The sequence below is a fragment of the Pristis pectinata genome, chromosome 5 (assembly GCF_009764475.1).
Source record: "Pristis pectinata isolate sPriPec2 chromosome 5, sPriPec2.1.pri, whole genome shotgun sequence".
In the NCBI taxonomy this organism is placed as follows: Eukaryota; Metazoa; Chordata; class Chondrichthyes; order Rhinopristiformes; family Pristidae; genus Pristis; species Pristis pectinata.
The window spans coordinates 1,751,578-1,778,415 of record NC_067409.1 but is presented as its reverse complement, the minus strand read 5'-3'; the positions used below and the strand labels follow the sequence as shown (position 1 = coordinate 1,778,415).

Below are 26,838 nucleotides of genomic sequence, written 5' to 3'. Positions count from 1 at the left end.
CTCGAATTTACATTACAATCTCCCCGTACATCTCCTGCACTCAGATACCGACATAGCGCTTGGAACATAGATCGATCGATCGATCGGTGGATAGTTAGATAGATATTAGTCACATGTACATCGAAACACACAGTGAAATGCGTCTTTTTGTGTTACTGAGAATGTACTGGGGGCAGCCTGCAACTCCCATGTTAGCGCCGGAAGAGTTGGTGCCACTCTTCCTGTGCCAACATAGCATGCCCACAGCTCCTCACCCGTACGTCTTTGGAATGTGGGAGGAAACGGGAGCACCCGGAGGAAACCCACGCAGAAACGGGGAGAAAGTTCTTGCAGACAGCACCGGGAATTTAACCCGAGTCGCCGGCGCGGTAATAGCGTTACGCTAATCGCTACACTTCCGGATCAGTGACCCAAACCTCTGGCTTCCACTGCAGTAACGAAAAGACTATGCTATCGTACCCCTGCATTTCTCAATAATGTCTGCAGCATGAAGAACTATAAAAGTTCCAGAACATCTGCTGGGTAGAGCGTAATATGAGCTAGGCTTAGTGAACTGTGGGGTATTACCGTAATAAGATGGTTTCATTGTTGATGTTACTGCTGAGAGGAATTTTGTTTCTGCCACACTGATTTATTTAATTCCTTGAATTTAATTAGCTCCCGCTAACGATTTGACATTGGGCTCATATCGATCATCAGGTCTGCACCACTGGTCTGTGGTCCGCACATCTGGGTGAGTGGTCTATTCCCCTGTACCGGAGGTCCTTACCTTCCGGTTCAGTGCAGTAACGTAACATTACTCCAGCGCACCCCAGCCCATTTTCAATTATGTCTTTAGAGCATCACGAAGAATAAAACTTGTGGAACATCCGCCTTCGTCGAACGATGTGCAGGTGGAAGGCAGCCAGCCTTTGCCGCTGAATACTTACACATTGTTGAAAGAGTATACTCTGGAGGTCCCGATGTGGACCTCGGCTCCTAGGAGCCGTTCCGAACAGCAGTCTTGTCTGTTGGTGATTACCACTGTTGCCACAATGTAGGACCCACCCAAATCGACGCTCCACCAGGGGTTGCTGGATACCCTTGTGCGAGTACAGGAATTCACATCCGCGTCAATGGCTCGGCGAACATCTCCAATCTCGTCGGTTGCTGGACTGGGTCGCTAACCCATAGTCCGCCAGGTTTACTGTTGGGCGGAAATTAAATTAATACAGGAATCAAGAAGAGTTCACTCATTGGCCTCTCCTTCAATCGCCGAGACTGCCATGTGATTAAAGAGATAAGAAACGTTTGCTTGGGCTTGGAGAAGGCACAAGGGGAATCACGTCAGCCAGAACCTCCTGGTTGAAGGCGTTAGGGTATGTACAGCGGGTGCTTGAGTGCGGGTTTGAACCTACCTGCACCTTCTACCGACGGGAGCTTTGTACCAAAGACCTCAACCTCGCACAGGGTCAGGATTCTGTTACGTCCCGGGATCATGATATTCACATATCGACCAGTGAAGCCATCGCAACGGAAGGTGTAACTTTGTTCTACTGATTGAACGGTTGCACAGCTGAAAGGAATGAAAATTTCACGATGAGCGGCACCTGGAATTCGACAATGTTCTGAAACGTGGTTCGACACACGGAAGCCCTGCCGAGGGCCGTTCATTACTTTCCGTCTCTGCTCACCGTGAGTAGGTGCTACTGAACCGCTGGCAACGGTTGATAGGATTTGTGTGGCCCCAACAGTCACTTCATATTGCCCTGCAGGCCCACCTTTTTGGTGCAGGAGGAATTCCAATAATGCCGAATTCGAATGGGGCAGCAGAGTTGCTCCATGAAAGGCATTGGGTCTTAAGACAACGGATAGATCTTTTCCAAGGTTAAAGAAAGTCTAAATGGTGCTTATATTTCATGTATACTTAGGACGTGGTGGACCCAGACAGGGCCAACATTTACTGTCCGTCTCCAATTACCTCTCTTGATGAGGCAGTCACTAGATACAGACTGGATCACACTTAAAACGGATGGGTAATGAGGTGAGGCTCCTTCCCTGCAGGACTTGAGTGACTGGTGTGAGTTATTACCACAGCCGGACTGGTTCATGTGTATCGTTACTGAGGAGAATTTTATTGGCACAAAGAAGATTTAATTTTCCTCGTATTTAATCACACCCTCTACTGAGCCGGTTTTGCAACTCATGCCTCTGGATCAGTGGTCGGCACAACTGAATCTGAGGTCACACCTCTGCACCAGTGGTCCTCACCTCTGGCTTCATGCACTGACGTAAAACTACTCGACCGCACCTATTCATTCTCCACGCATCTGGTCAGTACATCGAAGAATGAAACTTCCAGAGCCACTGCGTGAAGATTTACAGCTTCACGAGACTCAACGCTTGCCGCTGAATACTTACAGTCTGTTGGAATTCCCATAGTTCTGCACCGAGTTCCCGATGCGGATCTCGGCTCCTCTGATGCGGTCCGAGCAGCAGTCCAGTCTGTTGGTGATTCTAATCATCGACACGACGAAGGTTTCCTTTAAATTGACTCTCCACCAGGGGTTGCTGCTTTGGTTTGTCTGCGTGCAGGAACCCTGCTCACCGTCGGCGGATTTGTCGCCGTCGTTGGCCCGGGAGGCTCTTGCCGCGTATTCTGTGCCGGACTGATCCGCATCTCCCTTTATCGCGAGGTTTACTGTTTGATACGAAAATAAAACACATCCACAGAATTCGTCTCACAGTTCATCCCTCATTCGGTCCTCATCCTAAACTCAAGTCAGTAACGGAGTAACAGGAGGTGACGCCGGTGACGATGAAACTAGCACGATGCATTTCCAAGTCCGAATGGACTTTTGGTCACCCCTCCCCATGTTCCTCAAACATGAGGCCAGAGGTCTTGGTGCTGAGACGAAATATTGGTGAGTTGCATCATTTTGCTCCAAATTGGAGATCGGCTTTGGTCCCCAGGTGTGTGTGCGTGTGTGTGCGTGTGTGCGTGTGTGTGTGTGTGTGTGTGTGCGTGTGTGTGCGCGCGCGTGTATGTGTGTATGTGTGCGCGTGTGTGTGCGCGTGTGTGTATATGTGTGTGTGTGCGTGCGCGTGTGAGTGTATGAGTGTGTGTGTATGTGTGCGTGTGTGTATGTGTGTGTGTGTACGTGTGTGTGTGCGTGCGCGCGCGCGTGTGTGTGTATGAGTGTGTGTGTGTGTATGAGTGTGTGTGTGTGTGTATGTGTGTGTGTGTGTGTGAGAGAGAGAGAGAGACAGACAGACAGAGAGGGAGAGGAAGGTCCACATGTCAGTTACACGGTTAGTCTGGTGATTTCAAACACGCACGCGCACGCACGCTCCGGGAACGCATCTGCTGATCCTGTCACCACGGATCTTCAGGGTAAAGATTCCAGGAGTTTTACCACAGTTGGGACCTGATGCCTTTCAGTTAGTTCCCCCTTACTCCCTGAACCACAAGTAAATGTAGAACTTGCTTTACAGTCATCAGTGATTATATTATCCTCTCGTCCAAGAATTAGGCTTAAGAAAGTCTTCTGGACAATGCTGACGAGTGCATCCACGTTTTAAGCTGAAACAACGAACACGGCACACGACAAGCGGCGAATCCGGTCTGACCAGCCCCCCGAACAATCGTTACCACATTTCTTTGTGTTTTAATCTCCAAATTGGAGGTGCTGCGGATATTGTGGAAGGTTGTCACAGAGTGCAGCATGGATATACAGCAGTTGAAAATATGGGCAGATAAAAGACAAATGGCATTTCTTCCGGACAAGTGTGAGGTGTTGCATTTTGTTGCATCAAATGTAAGAAGAAAATAGACAGCTAAGGTTCGTTAAGAGAATTGATGTACCGAAGGATCTTGGGTTGCAAAGTCATAGCTCCCTTGAAGTGGCAATGTAAGTAAGTTGGGTGGCAAAGTCGGCTTTACCTTTATCTTGCCTTTATTGGTGGGGGCATTGATTATAAAATTTGGCAAGTCATGTTGCTTCCGAATGAAGCTTTAGTGAGGATACATTGTGATTATTGCATGCATTTCTGGTCACCGCATGACAGAAGGATGTGGAGGCTTTGGAGAAGGTGTCGAAGACGTTCACCAGGATGTTGCCTGGATTGGACAGTATTAGCCATAAGGGGAGGTTGGGCAATCTTGGATTGTTTTCTCTGATAAAGGCATTTAGACAGACACGTGAACAGGTCTGGAATGGAGGGACAGACAGATGGAGTTAGTTTAAATTGGCATCATGAACAGCATCAGGAATTGCGGGCCGAAGGGCCTGTATCTGGCTGTGCTGTCCAATGCTCTTAACGCATTGTAAACAAAGGGAGCATTAAACAATCTGCTGGAGGAACTCACTGGGTCGAGCAGCATCTGTGGGGGGCAGAAATTGTCGACGTTTCGGGTCGAAGGTAGTAGGGATAGTCCAGGGAATTATAGACCGGTGAGTCTCACGTCTGTGGTGGGTAAGCTGTCAGAAAGGATTCTAAGGGATAGGATCTATGAACACCTAGAGAATCATGGACTGATTAGGGACAGCCGGCATGGCTTTGTGAAGGGAAGGTCTTGCCTTACAAGCCTGATAGATTTCTGAGGGTAGTGCGGTGGATGTGGTCTATATGGATTTTAGTAAGGCGTTTGATAATGTTCCTCATGGTAGGCTTCTTCAGAAGGTCAGAGGCCAAGGGATCCAGGGGAGCTTGGCTGTGTGGATTAGGAATTGGCTTGCCTGTAGAAAGCAGAGGGTTGTGGTGGAAGGAGTGCCCTCGGATTGGAGGGCAATGACTAGTGGTGTCCCGCGGGGATCGGTTCTGGGACCTCTACTTTTTGTGATATTTATAGATGACTTAGATGAGGGGGTGGAAGGCTGGGTTAGTAAGTTTGCGGACGACACTAAGATCGGTGGTGTTGTGGATAGTGTGGAGGGCTGTCGGAGCTTACAGAGGGATATTGATGGGATGCAGAGCTGAGCTGACGTGGCAGATGGAGTTCAATCCGGAGAAGTGTGAGGTGGTACACTTTGGAAGTACAAACTCCAGGGCAGAGTACAGGGTAAATGGCAAGGTACTTGGCAGTGTAGAGGAGCAGAGGGATCTGGGGGTTCATATTCACAGTTCACTGAAAGTTGCCTCACAGGTGGATAGAGCAGTTAAGAAGGCCTATGGGATGTTAGCTTTCGGAAGTTCATGGGATTGAGTTTAAGAGCTGCAAAGTGATGATGCAGCTTTACAAAACTCTTGTTAGACCACACTTAGAGTACTGTGTTCAGTTCTGGTCGCCACATTATGGAAGGATGTGGAGGCGTCGGAGAGGGTGCAGAGGAGATTTACCAGGATGCTGCCTGGATTAGAGCGTATGGAATATGAAGAAAGGCTTAAGGTGCTAGGGCTTTATTCACTGGAAAGGAGGAGGATGAGAGGAGACATGATAGAAGTATATAAAATATTGAGAGGAATAGATAGAGTAGAGAGTCAGTGCCTCTTTCCCAGGGCACCATTGCTCAAGACGAGAGGTCATGGCTTTAAGGTTATGGGTGGGAGGTTCAGGGGAGATGTCAGGGGGAGGTTTTTCATCCAGAGAGTGGTTTGTGGTGGAGGCAGATACATTGGACAGGTTCAAGAGTTTGTTGGATAGGCATATGGAGGAATGTGAGATAGAGGGATATGCGGGAGGGAAGGGATAGATAATGTGAGGGTGGTTTGATGGACGGCACAACATGGTGAGCCGAAGGGCCTGTTTTGTGCTGTATGGTTCTATGGTTCTATGGTATCAGGACTGAGATTGGAGAAGGGATATGGCCGGTAGAAAGAGGAGAGGAGTGTGGTGAGAAAGGTGACTGGTGGACTGAGGAGGGGTGTATGATGAAAGGCGGGCTCGGCCAGGTAGGGGAGGGAATTAGAGGTGGAGTGGGAAACGGTGACAGGTGAATGATAAATGGAGGCAGAATAAGAACGAAGAAGAAAAACAGATCGAGCAAGGTGGGTCAGGGGAGGGTGAGGGTTGGAGACATCTGCTGGTGGGAGATAAGCAGGAACACAACGGGCTACCGGTGCTGGACTTTGAGCAAAGGAGGTGAGAATGGGAACCATTAGAGGAGAGGTGAACGACAGATGGAAGCAGAAACATATGGGGGGGGGGGTGACCTGTGGGTGTACTCTGTGTGTGTGTGTGTGTGTGTGTGTGTGTGTGTGTCTAGTAGATGGATAGAACCACGTGAGGGAGGGCGATGAAGATGGGGGAACGGGGACGTTGTGTTGCGGTCTACCCAGAAGGAATGAGGTTTTGTTCCCCCAATTGGCGTTGGGCTTCATCCTTGTTCTGACCTTGTACCTCATTGTCTACCTGCATTGCACTTTCTCTGTCTCTGTTCACATTATTCTGCATTGTGTTACCTTCCACTCCCTCCATGTACTATGTGATGAATTGATTTGTATGAACCGTATGCAAGACAGGTTCACGTGATAAAAATAAACCAATTCTAATTCCAGTAGAGAAGGCCGAGGATGAACAGGTCAGTGTTGGAGTGGGAATGGGAATTGAAATTGCATTCAACCGGGAGCTTGGGATGGTCATTGCCAAATGACCGTAGGTGTTCTGCGAAATGGTCGCCCAGTCTACGGTTGGTGTCGCCGATGCAGACGAGGCCACATCAAAAGCACCGAATATAGTAGGCCAAACTATATTCGGCCAAGGACGTGCAGCGGGAAGGGCTGTTTAGGTCCCTGGATGGTGGTGAGGGACGAGGTGTAAGGACAAGGGTTACACCAATTGCGAGGGCAGGGACAAGTGCCGGGGTCAGGGGAGGGTTGGGTGGGGAGGGATGAGTGGACTCGGAAATCACGGAGTGAGTGTGCCCGGAGGAAGGCTGATAAAGGTTGGGAGGAGAAGATGTGGCTGGTGGTCGGGTCTAGTTGCAGCTGGCGGAAATGACGAAGTGTGATCTGCTGGATGCGGAGGCTCATAGGCTGAAAGGTGAGTACTGGGAGGTAGGGTGAATCCCCTTCTCCTTCTGGTCCACCCACCCATTACACAACCACACCCCTCCTTCTCTTTATACTGGCTGCCTCGCCTCTCCGCATGTCCTGACGCAGGATTTCGACCCGCTGAGCTCCTCCAGCAGATTGTCTGTTGCTCCGGATTCCAGCGTCTGTAGGGTCTTATGTCTCTGTGACAATTAAAGGAAATGCCTTTTGCTTTCACGATTCCTTCCTTCAAGGTACTTTTATGATCTATTCAAAAGAAAACCACTGATTTGAAATATCTTTCTGTTTAAATAATCATCTTGATCGGATCACTCTTACCTGTGATGACCACCTGCCTTCCTATTTTCAACTCCAATTTCCATATTTTTGCCCACTCACTCAAACTTTCCAAATATTTTTGTTGAGTCAATATGTCCTCATTGTCACAAGCACTCCCACTGTCTTCCGTGCCGGCAGTATGTGGATGGTATAGAAAAAGGTTTTGGGCTGCAGGGGTATATCGGGTAAGCACCTGGAATAACCCCGAAGGAACCGTGAATTTCAGGGCGACGGACCGGGTGTAGCACCCGGTGATCATGGTAAATCTTTCCACTTCTGACGGGCATGGGAGGATTTGTGTCGGTTTCTGCTGTGTATTTCCATGAGAATGTGACTGGAATATTTCCCTCCATCGATTCTGCGCTGAGATTGGCGATCGTCTCCCTTCGTTCTGCATCCACACCTACTTCCCCACTGCTCCTTCCCCGCCCTGCCTCAGGTTAGAGGTTGGCGTAAAGTGGCGTGTGTTTCCTTGTTTACTGTCGGTGGTGCTGGCCTTGTTGCTTCAGATAATGTTCATCGCATTCGGCGGCATCATAATCTAACACAGTGGCTCCATGCTCAACACTGTCACAGCGCGGGTGTTCATATTGTAAGTTTGAGCATTAGGATGTGACAAAGCACATTGATGAAGGTAGAGCAGTGGATGTGGTGTACATGGGTCTTAGTAAGTCGTTTGACAATGTTCCTCATGGAAGGCTCATTCAGTAAGTCAGGCGGCGTAGGATCCAGGGAAACTTGGCTGTGTGGATTCAGATTTGAATCGCCGATAGAAGGGTGGTTGTAGATGAAGTGTATTCTGCCTGGAGGTCGGTGAATAGTGGTTTTCGGTAGTGATCTGTTCTGGGACCCCTGCTCTTTGTGATTTTTTAAGTGACTTAGATGAGGATGTGGAAGCGTATGTTGGTAAGTTTGAATATGACGCGAAGGATGTGCATAGTGTAAAGGGTGCTGTTGGTTACAACAGGACTTTGATAGAATGCAGAGCTGGGCTGAGAATTGGCAGATGGAGTTCAACCCGGATAAGTGTGAAGTGATACACTATGGAAGATAGAATTTTAAGGCAGAATACAAGGTTAATGGCAGGACTCGTAGCAGTGTGGAGGAACAAAGGGATCTTGGGGTCTACGTCCATAGATCCCACAAGGTTGCCACGCAGGTTGATAGGGTTGTTAAGAAGGCATATGGTGTGTTGGCCTTCATCGGGTTGTTGAGTTCAAAAGCAGCGAGGTGATGTTGCATTTCTATAGAACTCTGGTTAGACCACCCTCGGAGTACTGTGTTCATTTCTGGTCGCCTTATTACAGGAAGCATGTGGAAGCTTTAGAGAGGGTGCAGAGGATGTTTATCGGAATGCTGCCTGGATTGGAGAGCATGTCTTATGAGAATAGGTTGGGTGAGCTGGGGCTTTTCTCTTTGGAGTGAAGGAGGATGAGATTCGACTTTTCAGAGGTGTACAAGATGGTATTGGTACTGGTATTGGTTTATTATTGTCACTTGTACCGAGGTACAGTGAAAAACTTGTCTTACAAACCGATCGTACAGGTCAATTCATTACACAGTGCAGTTACATCAAGTTAGTACAGAGTGCATTGATGTAGTACAGGTAAAAACAATATCAGTACAAAGTGTCACAGCTACAGAGAAAGTGCAGTGCAATAAGGTGCAAGGTCACAACAAGGTAGATCGTGAAGTCATGAGGTCATAGGTCATAGTCCATCTCATTGTATAAGGGAACCGTTCAATAGTCTTATCACAGTAGGGCTGTCCTTAAGTCTGGTGGTATGTGCCCTCAGGCTCCTGTATCTTCCACCTGATGGAAGAAGAGAAAAGAGAGAATGTGCCGGGTGGGTGGGGTCTTTGATTATGCTGGCTGCTTCACCAAGACAACGAGAGTCCAAGGAGGGGAGACTGGTGTCTGTGATGTGCTGGGCTGTGTCGACAACTCTCTGCAGCTTCTTGCAGTCTTTGGCAGAGCAGTTGCCATACCAAGCCGTGATACATCCTGATAGGATGCTTTCTATGGTGCATTGGTAAAAGTTGGTGAGACTCAAAGGGGACAAACCAAATTTATTTAGCCTCCTAAGGAAGTAGAGGCACTGATGAGCTTTCTTGGCCATGGCATCCACGGATCGAGTGAACAGTCGGATACCTATTTCCAGGGCGAAAGTAGCTAATACGAGGGGGTGTAATTATCCGGTGATTGGAGGAAGGTGTAAGGGGGATGTTAGGGGCAAGTTTTTTACACAGAGTGGTGGGTGCGTGGAACGCACTGCCGGCAGAGGTGGTAGAGGCAGATACATTAGGGACATTTAAGAAACTCTTAGCCACATGAATGATTGAAAAAACGGAGGGCTATGTTGTAGGGAAGGATTAGATAGATCTTAGAGCAGGATAAAATGTCGGCACAACATCGTGGGCCGAAGGGCCTGTACTGTGCTGTAATGTTCTGTGTTCTGTGCTACAAATATATTTGACACAGATTCTTCTGCACTGCAACAGTTAATGCTCTTCAAAAGCGTCTTAAAGTGAGTGAAATTGTATCTTTATCGAAATGAGGGTGTAAAGGTATGTTCAATGACAGACCTAGGGGAAATTCGAACATACCTGAACCTCTGAGTGACGGGAGTTTTAAACCAAAGACCTCAACCTCGCACAGGGTCAGGATTCTCCGATGTCCTGGGATGGTGACAAACACATATCGACCGCGAACATCACCGCAATTGAGTGTCACTGTCGATCCGACAATTGAGTAGATGGTACCGCAGCTGAAACAGATGGAAATTGCACGGTGCGAAGAGAACGTCCGAGACTCTGCAATCTTTTAAAACCTAGTGTTGAGAAATCAGTGCGCTGGGACGGACTTCTCCGTCCGCCGCACGTCACCGTGGTTTTGTGCTGCTGTACGGCGGGCACTGCCAATTCTAGTTTCAAACGCAGTTGTAAATGTGCATAGAGGACCGCCGAACACAGGAGACGGTCTGGATTCATCTGTAAACAATGACAATGACAGTGACCGGATCTATTGAAGGATGCAATGCTGGGCCTCTGATGGAGACTTCTGTATATTCGTCAGCTTCGGCTGACGAAACAGGTATCTGCAGGACGGCAAATATTGGTCCCTTATTCAAAATGGGCTGCTGGGAACATCCAGGAAAGTATAGATCGTTGAGCATTACATCGGTGGCACATAACGTATTGAAAGAAATCTATGTGACCAGATTGATGTTCAATTTGAAAGGCAGGTACTGAATAGTAGGACACAGCATGGTTTTATGCAGGAGAAATCACGTCTCAAATATCTAACAGTATTTTGAGGAGACAGTTGATGAAGGCAAGGCAGCAGACATGATTTGCATGGGCTTTCGCAAGGTTTTTGACAGGATCTTGCAGAACGTTATGCACAAGTGGGCTGAGAGGTATTGGCAATCTGAATCTAAAGTTGGCTTGGGGACAGGAGGCAGATGGTAGTGGTGAAGATTTTCATTTTTGACTGGACGGCTGTCACTATTGGAAGACCAGGGGGATCGGTGCTAGAATCTCAGCTGTCGGTCGTACACATCACCTGGATGAGAATCTTGGTGGCATGGGTTGTATGTTTACTGACGACGGTGTTTACCGTGGAGAAGATCGTGGAATTCAGGGAAGATAATGTTGATGCTGGAGGAGCTCAGCAGGCCAGGCAGTATCCGTGGAGAAAAGCAGGCGGTCAACGTTTCGGGTCAGGACCCTTCTTCGGGAATGAAGATTGGAAAAGGGGAAGCCCGATATATAGGAGGGGAAAGCAGAGCAGTGATAGGTGGACAAAAGAGGGGAGGTGGGGTGGGCACAGGGTGGTGATAGGTAGACGCAGGTAAGCGATATCGATAGGCAGGTGCGGGGAGGAGGGGAGAGCAGATCCACAGGGGAATGTCTAAAAGGTAAGAAGAGAGAGGAAGGCTAGGAACAGAAGAAGCATGGTGCAGAGAGGGTTGGGTTTGTGGGAAAGCGGTGGGGATCACCTAAAGTGGGAGTGTTCCTGCCGTTAGGCTGCAAGGTTCCAAGATGGAAAATGAGGAGCTGTTCCTCCAGTTTGCGGTTGGACTTCTCCCGGCAGTGGAGGAGGCCGAGGACTGACATATCAGTGATAGTGTGGGAGGAGGAGGTGAAGTGACCGGTAACGGGGAGATGCAGGTCGCGGTTATGGACAGAGCGCAGGTACCTTCGTACCTCTACGCCCCCATCTCAATGAATTCCGCACCCGGCACGATGCCGAGCATCTTTTTCCAACGCCTCCACCTCCGTGCCGCCTTCTTCGGCAAGGATTTTCCGGTGGCCATCCACTTCAATTCCACATCCTCTCCCACACCGACACCTCCATCCACGGCCTCCTCCTCTGCCACGTTGAGGCCACACGTAGGTTGGAGGAACAACCCTTCATATTTGGCCTTGGTTGTTTCCGACCTGATGGCCTCAACGTCGATTTCTCTGCCTTCCGGTGACCCCTCTCCACGTCTCCGCTCATTCCTGTGGCCCCTACTTTCCGCGCCCTCATACCCTGCCCATCTATTTCCCACCTCCTTCCTTTATTCCATGGCCCACTGCCCTCTCCTACCGGATTCCTCCTTCTTCAGCATTTTGCCTCTTCTACCTATAATCTCTCAGCTTCTTACATCTCCCCCACCCCGCCCTCCTACCTTCCCCCTCGCACCTCGGCTCACCTATCACCCGCCTGCCTGTACTCCCTCCCCTCCTCCGACCTTATTATTCCGGCTTCTACCCTTTTCCTGTCCAGTCCTGATGAAGGGTCTCAACCCAAAACGTCGACAGTTTATTTCTTGCCATAGATGCTGCCTGACCTGCTGAGTCCCCTCAGCATTTTCTGTGTGTTGCTCCAGATTCCAGTATCTGCAGAGTCTCTTATGTCTCTCAATCTACCTCGTCAGGGCCCTTGCACTTTATTTGGCTTCCTGCGCTGCACTTTCTCTGTAACTGTATCACTATATTCTGCATTCTGTTGTTTTTTTCCCTTTTGTACGACCTCGCTGTGCTTATATATGGAATGATCCGTCCGGATGTCACGCAAACAAAAGCATTCCACTGTATCCCCACACATGTGACAATAGTAAATCAATTACCTATTACCTTGTCTGCATGGACTTTAGCAAGGGCGTTGATACGTAACCACACGATAGGCTGGTCCAGAAGGTTAGAGCACATGGGATCTTGGATGAGACAGAGAATTGGATGCAAGCCTGGGTTGTTGGTAGGAGTGGTGTCAGAGCGGAGTGGTGGAGGGTTGGTTTTCAGATTGTGAGGCTGCGAGAAGTGGTGTGCCGCAGAGATCAGTGCTGGGTCCCCCTGTATTTGTCATCCACAACAACGATTTGGATGAGAATGCAGTTAGTAAGACTGCACATGAAGCCAACACTGGTGGTGTACCTAACGGCGAGGAAGCTTATCAGAAGCTACAGCAGGAAAAGATCAACTGCGAATGTGGACAAAGGATTGGCAGATTAAATTTAACACAGACAATTTTAAAGAGGGTGGTGGATATATGAAGCGATCTGCCGGAGCAGAGGCGCTTCACTTGCAATGATGGAAGACATTTAGTCAGAAATATGAATACGAAAGGTTCTGAGGGATGTGGCCAAATACAGGCAAATGGCACTCGCTCAGATAGGAACGACGGGCCTGTTTCTGTGCCGTATCCCTCCATTCCTCGAAAATTTGTGGGGTTGTAACCAGCGAAAGATGTTGTCTAAATTTAGACCGGGACACGCGTCAGCTGTAAAATTGGTTGGAGCGGGTGGCGGATGGAATTTCATCAAATCACATCATGCACTTTGGGGCGTCCAATGCTGGCAGGACCATGCAGTAAATGGCAGGGAAATTAAGAGTTTTGATATCCCAAGAGACCTTGGGGTTTGTGATTCCATGAAAATAGCGACACTGGTGGATATGGTAGTGATGAAGCACTCAGTATACTTTCATTCATATGGTCAGTCATTGAGCATAAGCGTTGAGATGTAATGTTGCAGCTATACAAAGCGTTGGAGAGGAAGTACTGGGAGTACCATGTGCAGTCCTGGTCGCTGCACTGCAGGAAGGATGTAGCAGGACGAGCGCAGAATAGATCCACCAGGATGTTGCCTGGAATTAAAGTTTTATTACAATGAGAGGTTGGATGTGCTGTGTCTGTTCTCACTGCGACACAGGAGGCTGAGGGATAACCAACTGGATGCTTCTAACATTATGAGGGACATAAAAAGAGCGTAGAACGTGAGCCTATTTTCACAAGGCAGGGGAGACTAAACTGAGCTGTCACGGGTTTCGGGTGAGAGGGTGAAATTTAAAGAAGAGCTGGGGGCAGGTTTCTTTTCCACAGAGATAGTGGTTAGATGGTAACAGCCGGTAACAGTTGAAAGAGGAAGTGATGGAGGAGGCCACAAGTACAACGTTTAAAAGGCATTTGGACGAATATTTGGAGAGTAAGTTACGAGATGGATGCTAATGCAGTCAGTGGCATAGATGGCCATCACGGTCAGCGTGGATGTGGCCGACCGAAAGACGCGTTTTGGTCCTGAGCGACAATGTGACTGTTTATGACTCTACGGATGGATGTGGACCTCAAATATCCATCTCCGAGAAGGATCGGTGACACAAGTGGATCAAATTATTTGTTTGTTACTGTTACTCTGAGGAAGTGTGCTGATAAGAGCCGATTCATTGAACTCCTTCAATTTAAGTTCACGCGCAAGTGAGTTAGGATTTGAAGTTATCATTCTGGTCAGTTGCCCAGAACTGAGAATTGGTTGTCCACGCCTAGGGTTCCGTGTTCCTCAGCTCGGGATCAGTGCTGCTGAGCTCTAGCTCCCTATGCACTAACTCAAAAACTCCGCTGCCGTACCCCTGGTGTCTTCGGTGCAACAAGAAAAATTAAACTTTTATAACACGAAAGGCACAGTCCTACTATGTACATCTTGAAATGAACCAGTGTCTTCCAGTGAATACTTACAGGCTATAACCATCTTCAGTCTTCATAGAGCTTGTTATATAGATCTCAGCTCCAAGGAGCCGTTCCGTGCAGCAGTCTTTTCTAACGGTAATTCTTACCACTGATACGGAGTAGCTTCCTTCCAAATCCAGTGCCCACCAGGGGAAGCTGGAATCCTTTGTTTGAGCACAGGAATTCTGCGTCGCGTCCGTGTTTTTGTTGCCGTCAATGGCTCGGTCGGCATCCGCCCAGGATTCGGTGCTGGACTGTATCGCCCTTCCCGAAGGAGCCAGATTTACTGTTGGTGATGGGGTGGGGTTTGGGGACGGGACGGGGGGGGGGGGGGGGGAGGTGGAGTTGGAGGGGAAATAAATCACTCGTTAACAAGGGTTACTTCACAAGCTATGCCTTCAATCGTCCGGCCTCTGAGAGTGGATGTGGATAGTGTACAACCCAACAGCATGAACACTGTATTTTCCAATTTCAAGCGACCCGCACCATCTCTGTGTTGTTTTCTGTTTCCTTCTGATCCACCCTGATCCTCCCAAACACCCTCTTCTTTCCAACATCTGCCTTTCCAATATCTACCCCTCCCCACCTGTCCTGTCATCGACACTGTCCACTCTTCCCCATTCACTCCCCTCCCTCCACTCTCCTTCCCTTATCGCCTGCACTTCACCCCTTCCCTTCTTCTCAGATCCCATTATCTGCAGCCCTTCGTTGTCTCCACTATCACTTACCAGCCTCTAACGCGACCTCCATCCCACCCCTCCTCACCTGGATCACGGTACCGCTTGTCCGCTCCTGTCTCATCTCGCTTCTTTACACCGGGCATTTCCCCTGTAAACTCTCAGCCCTGACGCAGTGTTGACATGAAACGCTTACTATCCCATTGCCTCCCCCACGGCTGCCTGACCCACTAAGTTCCTCCAGCAATTTTTCTTTTCCTCCCTCCCTGCCACCTCCTCGTGACCATCCCCCAGGCGGACACGTGCTTTAAGGGCCTTTGCTGCCTTGGTGTTTTTCTCTCAGTCTGCCATCATTGCCGGTTTGGGCCGCGGGCGATGATACACCGCTGCCTGTGGCTCCGCCGTAAACTGCATGAGCAGCTCCCCCCCACCCAAACCGCGTGTAGAGCATAATTTTATGGGATCTTGCAGAGCACATATTAGCTTCAGGGATTCTCTGCATTACTGCAGTGACTTGTCCTCAATCCCCCCTCACAGTTTGTAAGCGGTTGAGGACTCCCCGTGGCTGCATCAGCACGACTCTCTGACTGAGGTTGTGAGCATGTGAGGTAGGGAGGGCTGGCGAGGAGGCGTAAATCACCTGCAGCATGTCCAACAGAGAATATCCTAAACAGGCAGGTCAATCCCAGCAGGTAAATCACAGTCATCCTGTGTGGGAAGAAACAACAAGATTAAAACTTCGCTGCAGCTGGGTCAGGGAACGTTCATGTGTTCACCTTCTATCACCTCTGAATGAGCACCTTGAAACAAACGTGGGTGTCTGTTTCCATCCCGGGCCAGTATTCTCCTCCAGTTACTAGTCAGAGGGTGGAAAATAAAACCCAGAATTTCGACGTTTTTTTTCTCGTATTTTAAAGCAGGAAGGAATTTCCCAGAGACGACTCAAATTGTGCTGACCGGCTCCCGAGGAGGGTTTCCATCCTGGACAAGGAAGAAAATGCTGTCAAAGCTTTAGCCCATTCTTGTAGGAAAAGTCATAGGAATTATCCGAGGTCGGGAGACCAACCGCCGATGCGGCGGAGATGGAGCGTTACGTTGTTGCTTGCCGTTATTATCCTGGAATTGGGAGTGTGAGACGGAACAGCACAGAGGGAACGCGGAGCATGTTTCTCAGAGGTGACTCAACTTGTGTCGGAAAGTCACCTGAAGAGGTTTGAGTGACCTGAGTCGGCTGAGCAATCCCGGCCACGCAAAGATCTGCTCTATTAAGATTACCCCCACAGATGAATATCTCGACCCGAAAGGCCCACTGTCCATTTCCCTCCATCGATGCTGCCTGACTTGCTCTGACTTCCTCCGGCTTCTATCCGTTGCTTCAGATTTCGGCATCAGCAGTCTCCGGTGTCTCTGTGCAGCTCCTGACTGCCTCGTCAAAGAACTGGAACTAGTGTTGGACGCACTCGGGTTCGCCCGGGATGCTGAAAGAATCATAGATACGTGACATGGGCACAACTAAGGCGCAGGTTACAGGAGTTGGGTGACCACCAGGGTGCTAGTGAGGGTAAGAATATGAGGCAGATGAATGCGTGGCTAAAGAGTTGGTGAATGGGGCAGGGATTCAGATTTTTAGACCATTGGGATCTCTTCTGGGACGGAGATGTACAAGAGGGACAGGTTGCACTTGAACTGAAGGAAGACCAATATGCTGGCGGGCATAGTTGCTAGTGCACCTTGTGAGGGTTTAAACCAGATTGGCAGAGGACTGGCATCCAAACCAGCAGTGAAGCAGATGGCAAGCCGAAAGTTGATGTAGAATTCAATGACAATACGTTCAGTAGACAAGACAGACAGCAACGTGGCAGGAAACGACGAAAGAATGTTGGATTAAAGTGCATTTATTTCAACGCAAAAGGCTTGACAAGTAAGGGATGAACTCAGGGTATGGATAGCTACTTTGGACTGAGATATTATAGCCATAGCAAAAACATGACTAAGGACTGGCAGCTAAATGCTCCAGGCTACAGTGCTATAGGAAGGGTAGAGGCTGAGGTAAGAGAGAGAGTTGCATTTTGATGAATCAGGACGTCACGGCATTAGTCGGAGCTAAAATTGCTGAGGGAATCTCCAGTGAGGCTTTATGGGTAGATCAGAGAAATAACAAGGGGATGATCACCTGGTCGGGATAGTACCAAATGCCCCCTGATAGTCAAAGGGAAATAGAGAAACAAATATGCAGGGAGATTGTGGAGACTTGCAGGAATATTAGGGTTGTCACAGTACTGCATTATAACTTTCCTAATACAGACTGGGAATGCCATAGTGTTTGGGCCTTAAATGGGGTGAGACTTGTTAAGTGAGTTCAAGACAGTTTCTTCAGGCAACATATAGAAGACACTGCTATTGACAGGGTAATATTTACCATCTTGTGGGAAATAAGGCAGGAAAAGTGACTGACGTGTCAGCAGGGGCACTTTGAGACTAGTGACCATATTTATATTAGTTTTAAATTAGCTATGAAACGGGACGGATCTGCTCCACCAGTTAAAGTTCTAATACGGGGCAAGGTTATTATCGATGGTATTAAACAGGAACTTGAAAAACTTGATTGGAGTGGGTTGTTTGCAGGCAAAGGGACGTCTGGCAAGTCAGAAGATTTCGAAAGTAAGATAACTAGTGTTCAAGATCTGAATGTTCCTGTTAGAGTGAAGGGCAAGGCTTGGGTTGGATAAGGAACCGTGGATGACGAGGGATACTGAGGCTCTATTCAGGAAAAGATAGGAGGCATGGGTCAGGTACAGACAGCTAAGATCAAGTGAACTCCAGGAGGTGTATGGCACATATAGGAGTACAGAACAGAATATAGAACAGCACAGCCCAGGAACGGGCCTTGGGCCCTTGATGTTGTGCCGAACTAATTAAACACCTGACTAAATTAATCCCTACTGCCTACACAATGCCCACATTGCTCCATTCTCTGCACATTCATGTGCCTATCCAAGAGACTGTTTAACACCTCTATTGTATTTGTCTCCACCCCCACCTCTGACAGCGCATTCCAGGCACTCACTACTCTCTGTGTAAAAAACTTGCCACGCACATTTCCTTTGAACTTGCCCCCTCTCACCTTAAATTATACATTTCGACCCTGCGAAAAATATACCAGCTGTCTATTCTACCTATGCCTCTCAGAATCTTCTGAACCTCTGTCAGATTTCTGCTCAGCATCCGCTGCTCCAGAGAAAACAACTCAAATTTGTCCAAACTCTCCTTATAGCACATGGCCTCTAATCCAGGCGGCATCCCGGTGAATTTCTTCTGCACCCTGTCCAAAGCCACCACATCCTTCCCGTAACGGGGTGACAAGAAGTGAATGTAATACTCCAGATTCGGCCTAACCAGAGTTTTACAAAGCGGCAACATTCCATCCCGACTCTTGTACTAAATGCCTCGACTAATAAAGAGAAGCATGCCATGCGCCTTCTTCACTACCCAACCTGTGCAGCCACTTTCAGAGATCTATTAACCTGGACCTCAGAATTCTTTGCATCAACACTTTTAAGGGTCTTGCCATTAACAGTGTCCTGTCCCTTTACATTTGATCCTTCAAAGTGCAACATCTCATACTTTCCCGGATTAAACTCCATCTGCCATTTCTCCGCCCATATCTGCAACTGATCTATATCCCGCTGTATCCTTTGGCAATCTTCTACACTGTCCACAACGCCGCCAATATTTGTATTGTCTGTGAAATTACTAACCCACCCATCCACATTTTCATCCAGGTCATTTATATACATCACAAACAGCAGAGGACCCAGTACAGATCCCTGAGGAACACCACTAGTCCCGGACCTCCAGCCAGAATAAATCCCATCGACCACTATCCTCTGTTTACCATGGGCACCACACTTCTGAATCCAAACGGCCATGTCACTGTGGATCCCATGCATATTAATTTTCTAGATGAGCATCCTATGAGGTGCTTTGTCGACCACCTTACTAAAATCCAATTAGACAACATCCACAGCTCTACCTTCATGAATAGCCTTTGACACCTCCTCGAGAAACTCAATCAGGTTAGTAAGACATGACTTGTCCCGCAGAAAGCCATGTTGACTGTCCTTAAATAGACCATGTTTCTCCAAATGCTCATAAATCCTATTCCAAGGAATCCTGTCCATTGGTTTCCCTACCTCTGACGTGACACTCACCAGTCTATAATTTCCACGATTATCCCAATTTTCCTTCTTGAACACAGAAAAGACATTAGCTACCCGGCAGTCCTCCAGCACCACACATGTGGCTTGTGAACATACAACGATCTTGGTCAAGGCTCCAGTAATCGCACATCTCATCTCTCTTGTTAACCTGGGGTATATTGCATCAGGCCCTGGGAACTTATTCACAATGTTTTTCAAGAGACCTGACACTACCTGTTTCCTAATCTCGAAATGCCCTGGCATTTTAGGATGCTCCACTATGATCTCACTGTCATCTACACCCTGCTCCTCAGTAAATACCGACGCAAAGTATTTCTTTAGATTTCGCCGATATCCTCCGCCTCTGAACACGTTTCCTCCTTTATCTTTGAGTGGTCCTGCCCCTCTTCCTAGTTATCCTCTTGCTCGATGCATGTGTAGAATGCATTGGGATTTCTCTAATGTTACGGACTCAGTGAATGTCCCTTTAAGATAGAGAGTGTGTGTGTATGTGTGTGTGGGGCGTGCTTACGTCAATAGAAGATAAAGGACGTAATGACGTTGTTGAAGAAGTCAGAAGAAGAAGGAGAGAGAGAGAGAAGGGAGAGAGACACCAGCCTGCTTGTTTTCTCTATCGATGGATGAGAAACAATAACTGTGTTTGCCACTGAAATCCATGTATGGAAGTTGGAAGTAATCCGGTGGAGTTCACTTTGTTGCTGACCTGTAGAAGGAAACAGGTATTTGTGTGTGGACGACCACGGTTCGGATGCTTTTCGGGGTGAGGAAGTCACTACCGAGTAAACACTGAAGTGTCGTTTGGGTTCCATCGTGGAACATTTGGATTTCGTATGTACTCTCTCTATGTTTCTCTACGTCTACGTCTTATCTTCAGACAACGGTGGTTGTTGAAGAAGCCCTTGCTCATGTTTCACCTTATGGCTTGCGGAACTGAACTTTAAGAACCATTCCGGAACTGGGAGTTTTGGACTTTGTCACACACACACACGAAGAGTTTAGTTTTGGGGTTAACGTTCGAGGTTTAACATTTTTGAATTCTAACATACTAACATTTTTACTTTTATTTTACGTATGGTCATAAGTAGTGATTAATAAAATAGTTTTTAACACTAAATCATGCTCAGTGTGTTTCTTTTGTTGCTGGTTCGTGACACTAATTCTACTCGCCAAGGAATTTTCATGACCCCTTCTTGCTTTCCTAAGTCCCTTCTTGAGTTCGCTTCTGGCTCCTTTACAATCCTCAAGCGCAATGTTCGGTTGCAGCTTCCTAAGCATTTTTCTTCCTAAGCCTGCTTCCTTCTTTTTAACTAAACTAACGATCTCTCTCTCGTCACACAAGGTTCCCCTACTCCTCCACCCTTGTCTTTCGCCAGTACTGGAACGAACCGCTCCTGTGCAGCTGGTCCCTAATCAGCCTCCACCTCTCAGATGTGGATTTTCCAAAAACAAGCCTTCTCAATGAACTCTCTGCAGCTCCTGTCTGATGCCCTCATAATTTGCCCACCCCCAAGTTAATACCTTCCAGCCAGGTCCACTCTTGTCCGTTTTCACATCTATCTTAAAGCTTAAAGAGTTGTGATCACTGTGTGCCAAATGTTCACCCCCTGAAAGAACAGTCAGCTGACTTGGCTCGTTCCCCAGTATAAGATCCAGTATAGCCTCCCCTTTAGTTGGACTATCCACATATAAGAAACACTGTTGGACACCTCCCTCTTTCACCTTCCGCCATAGAAGAGATATGGTGCAGCCAGTCCTGGCCTTCTCTCAACCAGGTGTCTGCCATTGATACAGTATCATAGTTTCATGTACTGATCCATGTTCTAAGTTCATTTCCCTTACTCTTATTACTCCTTGTACTGAAATAAACCCATAATAATCCGTCTGTCCCTGACCAGGAGTGCTTTGCTGATTTATTACTGGCACATATGCGGAGCTACAGTGGAAAACTTATCTTGAATACTGTCCATACAGATCAATTAATTACAACCGTGCATTGGGGTAGTACAGGGTAAAACAGTACATAATGCAAAGTAACGTGTCGCAGCTGCAGGGAAAGTGTAGTGCGGGTAGACAACAAGATGAAAGGTCACAACCAGGTAGGTCGTGAGGTCAAGTGTCCATATTATCATACTAGAGAACCCATTCAATGTTCTTATAACAGCGGGATAGAGCTGATGGAGTGTCTTGAACGAGAGGAACTAATATAGGATATAAGGGTGGTCATTTAAAGTTGAGGTACAGGGGTTACTTTACACGACGGGAGTTGAATTTCTGGATTTTTTTTTGCCATGGGTCGTCATCGAGCCTAGGTCATTGAAGCTATTTGAAGAAGGCGGATTTTTTTTTCAAGATTGTGGAATTGAGCGCCAGAAAATTGGTGAGAAGACCTCCCAACTAACCGACAATCCCCCATCGCTTTCTCTCTTTCTCAGTTCTGATCGAGGGTCTCAGATCTGAAATATTAGCCGACTGTTTATTCATTGATATTGTTGCCAGTCTTGCTGTAATTAACCTTCACACTCTGTTTTTATTTCAGATTTCAGTTTTATTTTCGATGGTAAGGACATTTAGAAGTTAGATTGTAACAGAGACCCTGGTGCCTACAAAATATGTTTCATTACCTCGCCCCGCCCCCCCCCCCCCCCGCCGTCTCTCCCGTGGCCTAAAACGTGCAATGTATTGTGAAAAAAAACCCTGCAGGGTATTGCTGTCTTGTTATATTCCATCCCTTCATGTTCATCTGAGGTATGCATGGGACTATGATTTTCACTTTGGCTGAACTCAGTACTCGGAACGGGCACTGGTTAGAGAGCAAGATGTTCTCAAGTATCTCATGAACTACCTGGCTGCACTGTGCCGGTTGTATGGCAGTTCACCAATTCAGCTCAACCAGCAGTCTTTTTATCTGCGGGTTGGCCATCTCTTGAAATATGCAATTCTTCTGCCATTAATCGCTGAGACTACTGCCTTTCTGATACATCATAAGGACAGAGACACAGCCCTGGGGAAAACTTTCGAATATGTGGGTGACATGATCAGTGGAAGGGCGATGAACATCTGGAAGGTTGATAATAGACTCTAAGACGACTTAGATAGACGAGTAGACTACGCAGGTAGGTGGAAGATGGCGTTTAAATGAACAAATTGTGAGAAGAAGTAAAGTGGGCGAAATGACAGTTCTAAATTGTACCCATGTGCAGAGCAATAGGGATATTCCTCTGCAAGACACAGAGGACCCTGCATTAGGATGCTTTCTCCACCCGAAATATCGACCATCCCTCCACAGTTGGTGCCTGACCACTGAGTTCCCAAATAGATCGTTTTGAGCTCCAGATTACAGCATCTGCAGTCTCTTTGGTCTATTTATAAAACCCGCCATAGGCGGAGAATCGCAATCAATCTTGGTCGACATGCCTAAAGAAGCATGCTAAGTTCCCAGAACATTGAGGGAGAAGATTCGTCAGAAGGACTTCAGCTGCAGAGTTAGATTCGAGAAGTCGGCGTTTTCTGCTGTCAGGAAAGGAACGTTAGAGTTGGATAAGTCCAGGACGGGTTTTCACAATCAAAATTCTGATGCTCCCTCCCCAAAATCACTCTGGGAGTTCTTTCACCAGATGGACGGCAGCAATAGAAGAAGGGGACTGACCGCCACCTTCTCACGGGCAGTGAGGGATGGGTCATAAATTCTGGCGTTGCAGTGATGCTCGGATACCAGGAAATCCAAAACTACCAAAGGGAAGACCATGTGGGCAACAGGGCAGCAGTCTTAACGGCTATTGTTTCTGTATCAGCCCGGTGTCGCCAGGTTGTCCCGTTCCCTCTGCTCAATCTCATCGGTCTATAAAGACTTCCCTTACAGTCTTGATCTGTTTCATTTTGGAGTTACTTTGAATCCACCCCACCGCCCTGTCCAGCAGAACCTTCCTGACCACAATTCCCAGCCTGGTAAGACCTTCCGGTCCGACTGGAAAGTTCCTCAGGTTCTACAGCAAATGCCCATCAGTCCGGGTCCTCAGGCCAGGGATTCTGTCACTGGAAACACTTCACCGTCAGCGCCGCCAAAATCTTCATGGTTCTGAACACTGATTCTTTGGATTGGCTGAAGACCGACCTCAGACACAGGGCCGAGCACCACTCGGTCCTGCAGAGACCGATGGTTAATTACTTAATTCGACACAGAGGTATACCGTGTCACGTGTATACTGCTTCCCAACAGAAAAGTCCCACCAGCCGCTTTACCCTTTAACCCGAAAAAGTGTAAACTCACAGTTTCCTCATTGTCCGAGGCTTCGGCGATCAATGGCAGTCAGTCGCCTCACACAGACTTCTCTCAGATTTCCATCGCCAACTGCTCGGCTGGTTTAAAAAGGAACAGATCTGGAATGAATCCAGATTACTTGCAGTAGCGCTGGCAGCAGGGAGAGCGGGTGTGTTGACGGTATTGTATGGAAATTCGTTGAGCTCGTTCTTCATATTTTGATCAACAAGACCACTTAAAATCAACAAGGCTGGTACAGGATGTTTCACAAAATGAAACAATCCCCGAGGAGGATTCACTCTGTTGACACAGTAAAGGTGTCAACAGAGTGAATGCACAGGTTGTCCTCAAGTTAAGGTCTTCATTGGGAGCAGGGCCAATTTTGGAGACAATAGGCTGGATCTTGTAGAGGTCGAAAGGACGAGACTGTTTGCAGGTAAAGGGGCGTAGGCAAGTGGGAGGTTTTACGTGCGATACCAAGAGTTCATGGACACCTTGTACCTGTTTGTGTGAAAGGGTAAATTGGAAAGTTCGGGGAACTTTGGTTGACGATAAATATTGAGGCTCTGGTCAGGATATAGAAGGAGGCATCCATCATGTTTATACAGTCAGCATCACGCGATACCCTCGATGAGTATAAGAAATGTACTCCAACACTTCAGGGAAATCAGGAGGGCAGAAAGCGGCCATGAAATGGATCTGGCAGTCAAGGTGAAGGGAAAGAGCAAGAGGTTTCACAAGCATATAAAGAGTAAAAGGGTGGTGAAGGAGCGAATAGTTACCATTAAAAACACGGAACCACAGCAGATGGGTGACACTTCTCAATATATCTCGTTGATATTCACTGTGGAGAACATAATGGAAGCTAAAGAACTGAGGCAACTGTGTCGTGATGTCTTGAACCATATATAAATTACGAAAGACGAGTTAGTGGTGGTCTTAAAGTACAGTCAGGTGGATAAATCCCCAGGGTTTGACCAAGTGCTTCCTCGGACCTTGTAGGGATGAAACTGCAGAGACCCTTGCCGAGACGGTTTCATCATCATTAGCCACGGGTAAAGCTCCGGAACGCTGGAGGGTTCCCAATGTTCTACCAGTATTTAAGAAGGACAACAAAGACAAGCCAGGAACTACAGAGCGGAGAGCCTAGTGTCAGTGGTGGGTTGGTGAATGTAGGGGGATTTGAGTTTAGATAAGGACTGAATAGTCAGCATGTTTGTGAGAAATCATGTCTAAGAAGATATGTAGAATACCTTGTCAAGAGGTTTAGAAATCATGGATCAGACAGGGCTCTGAAGAGTTACAAGGTAGCCAGGAGGGAGCTTAAGAATGGATTTAGGAGAGCTAGCAGGGGGCATGAGAAGTCCTTGGCGAGTTGGATCAAGGGAAACCCCAAGGAGTTCTACACGTATGTGAAGAACAGGAGGATGACTAATTGAGAGTAGGACCGATCAGGGATAAAAGAGGAAACATGTGCTTGGAGTCGGAAGTGGTAGGGGAGATCCTTAATGAATTCTGTGCTTCACTATTCACCAAAGACAGAGACCTTGACGTTTGTGAGGATGACGTATGACAGGCTGATGTGCCAGGGCATGTCGACGTGAGGAAAGAGGATCTTCTGGAACCTTTGAAAAACATCAGGATAGATAGGTCACCGGGGCCGGAGGGGATATATCCCAGCTTATTACCGGAAGTGAGGGAAGAGATTGCTGTGCCTTATGCGACGATATTTGCGTCCTCACTGGCCACAGGAGTAGTGCCAGATGATTGGAGGTTGGCAAATGTTGTTCCTTTGTTCAAGAAAGGAAGTAGGGATAATCCTGGGAATTACACACCGGTGAGTCTTACTTCAGTGATGGGCAAATTACTGGAGAAGATTCTTAGAGGCAGGAGTTATGTGCATTTGGAGAAGCATAGCCTGATCAGCATGTCTTTGTGAGGGGCAGGTCGTGCCTCAAGACCCTGATTGAATTCTTTGAGGAAATGACAAAGCACATTGATGAAGGTAGAGCAGTGGATGTGGTGTACATGGATTTTGGTAAGGTGTTTGATAAGGTTCCTCATGGAAGTCTTATTCATAAAGTCAGGAGGCATGGGATCCAGGGAAACTTGGCTGTGTGAATTCAGAATTGGTTCACCCATAGAAGACAGAGGATGGTTGTAGATGGAGCGATTCTGCCTGGAGGTCGGTGACCAGTGGTGTTCTGCAGGGATATGATCTTGGACCCCTGCTCTTTTGATTTTCATAAATGACTTGGATGAGGATGTGGAAGGGTGGGTTAGTAAGTTTGCTGATGATACCAAGGTTGGTGGTGCTGTGGATAGTGTAGAAGGTTGCCGTAGATTACAACAGGACATTGATAGGATGCAGAGCTGGGCTGAGAAGTGGCAGATGGAGTTCAACCCGGATAAGTGTGAAGTGATACTCTTGGGGAGATTGAATTTGAAGGCAGAATACAAGGTTAATGGCAGGACTCTTAGCAGTGTGGAGGAACAGAGGGATCTTGGGGTCCAGGTCCATAGATCGCTTAGGGTTGCTGCACCGGTAGATAGGGTTGTTAAGAATGCCTGTGGTGTGTTGGTCTTCCTTAGTCGGGGGATTGAGTTCAAGTGTTGCCAGCTAATGTTGCAGCTCTATAGAACTCTGGTTAGACCACACTTTGAGCATTGTGCCCATTTCTGGTTGCCTCATTATTGAAAGGATGTGAAAGCTTTAGAGAAGGTGCAGAGGAGATTTACCAGGATGTTGCCTGGATGGGAGAGCATGTCTTATGAGGAGAGGTTGAGTGAGCTAGGACTTTTCTCTTTGGAGAGAAGGAGGATGAGAGGTGACTTGATAGAGGAGTACAAGATGATAAGAGGCATAGATCGAGTGGACACTCAGAGATGTTTTCCCAGGGCGACAATGGCTAACACGAGGGGACATGATTTTAAGGTGATTAGAGGAAGATTTTAGGGGGATGTCAGGGGTAAGTTCTTTACACAGAGTGTGGTGGGTACGTGGAACGCACTGCCTGCAGAGGTTGTGGGGGCAAATACATTAGGGACATTTAAGAGACTCTTAGACACATGAATGATAGAGAAATGGGGGCTATGTGGGAGAGAGGGGTTAGATTGATGTTGGAGCAGGATAAAATGTCTGCACAACATTGTGGGCCAAGGGGGCTGTACTATACTTTAGCGTTCTGTGTTATATGTTAATCTGTTAGATTTCTTTGAAGAGGTTACCAAGAGGATATATGAGGGCAGAACAATGAACACTGTCGACATAGTCTTCAGCAAGGCCATTGACAAGGTGTCAGATGGAAAGCTAGTCTGGAAGGTTTGATCGCGTGAGATCCAGGGAGAGCGAGTGAAGTGGATACATAATTGGGTTGATGGTAGGAAGCAGAGGGTGATGGTTGG

At 47.7% G+C, this 26,838-nt stretch overlaps 1 protein-coding gene across 1 annotated transcript; it reads right to left on the bottom strand.

The window, feature by feature from the left end:
- Positions 1–1,353: 1,353 nt before the first annotated feature.
- Positions 1,354–15,101, bottom strand: LOC127570465 (pentraxin fusion protein-like). Its single transcript, XM_052016076.1, has 5 exons — positions 15,044–15,101; positions 14,288–14,564; positions 9,898–10,058; positions 2,401–2,680; positions 1,354–1,555 (listed from the first exon to the last, which is right to left on the bottom strand). Exons 1-5 carry the CDS (start codon positions 15,099–15,101, stop codon positions 1,354–1,356), a joined length of 978 nt encoding a protein of 325 aa, XP_051872036.1.
- Between the last annotated feature and the right edge of the window lie 11,737 nt (positions 15,102–26,838).

Excerpts from the sequence above, each read along its gene's own strand:
- LOC127570465 (XM_052016076.1), bottom strand. The coding sequence starts at position 15,101 with ATGCCCGGTGTAAAGAAGCGAGATGAGACAGGAGCGGACAAGCGGTAC. Across the intron at positions 10,059-14,287 it reads ACTGAAGATGGTTATAGCCT|CTGCGGTACCATCTACTCAA; the intron begins GTAAGTATTCAC and ends CATCTGTTTCAG. Across the intron at positions 1,556-2,400 it reads TATGGGAATTCCAACAGACT|CTGTGCAACCGTTCAATCAG; the intron begins GTAAGTATTCAG and ends CATTCCTTTCAG.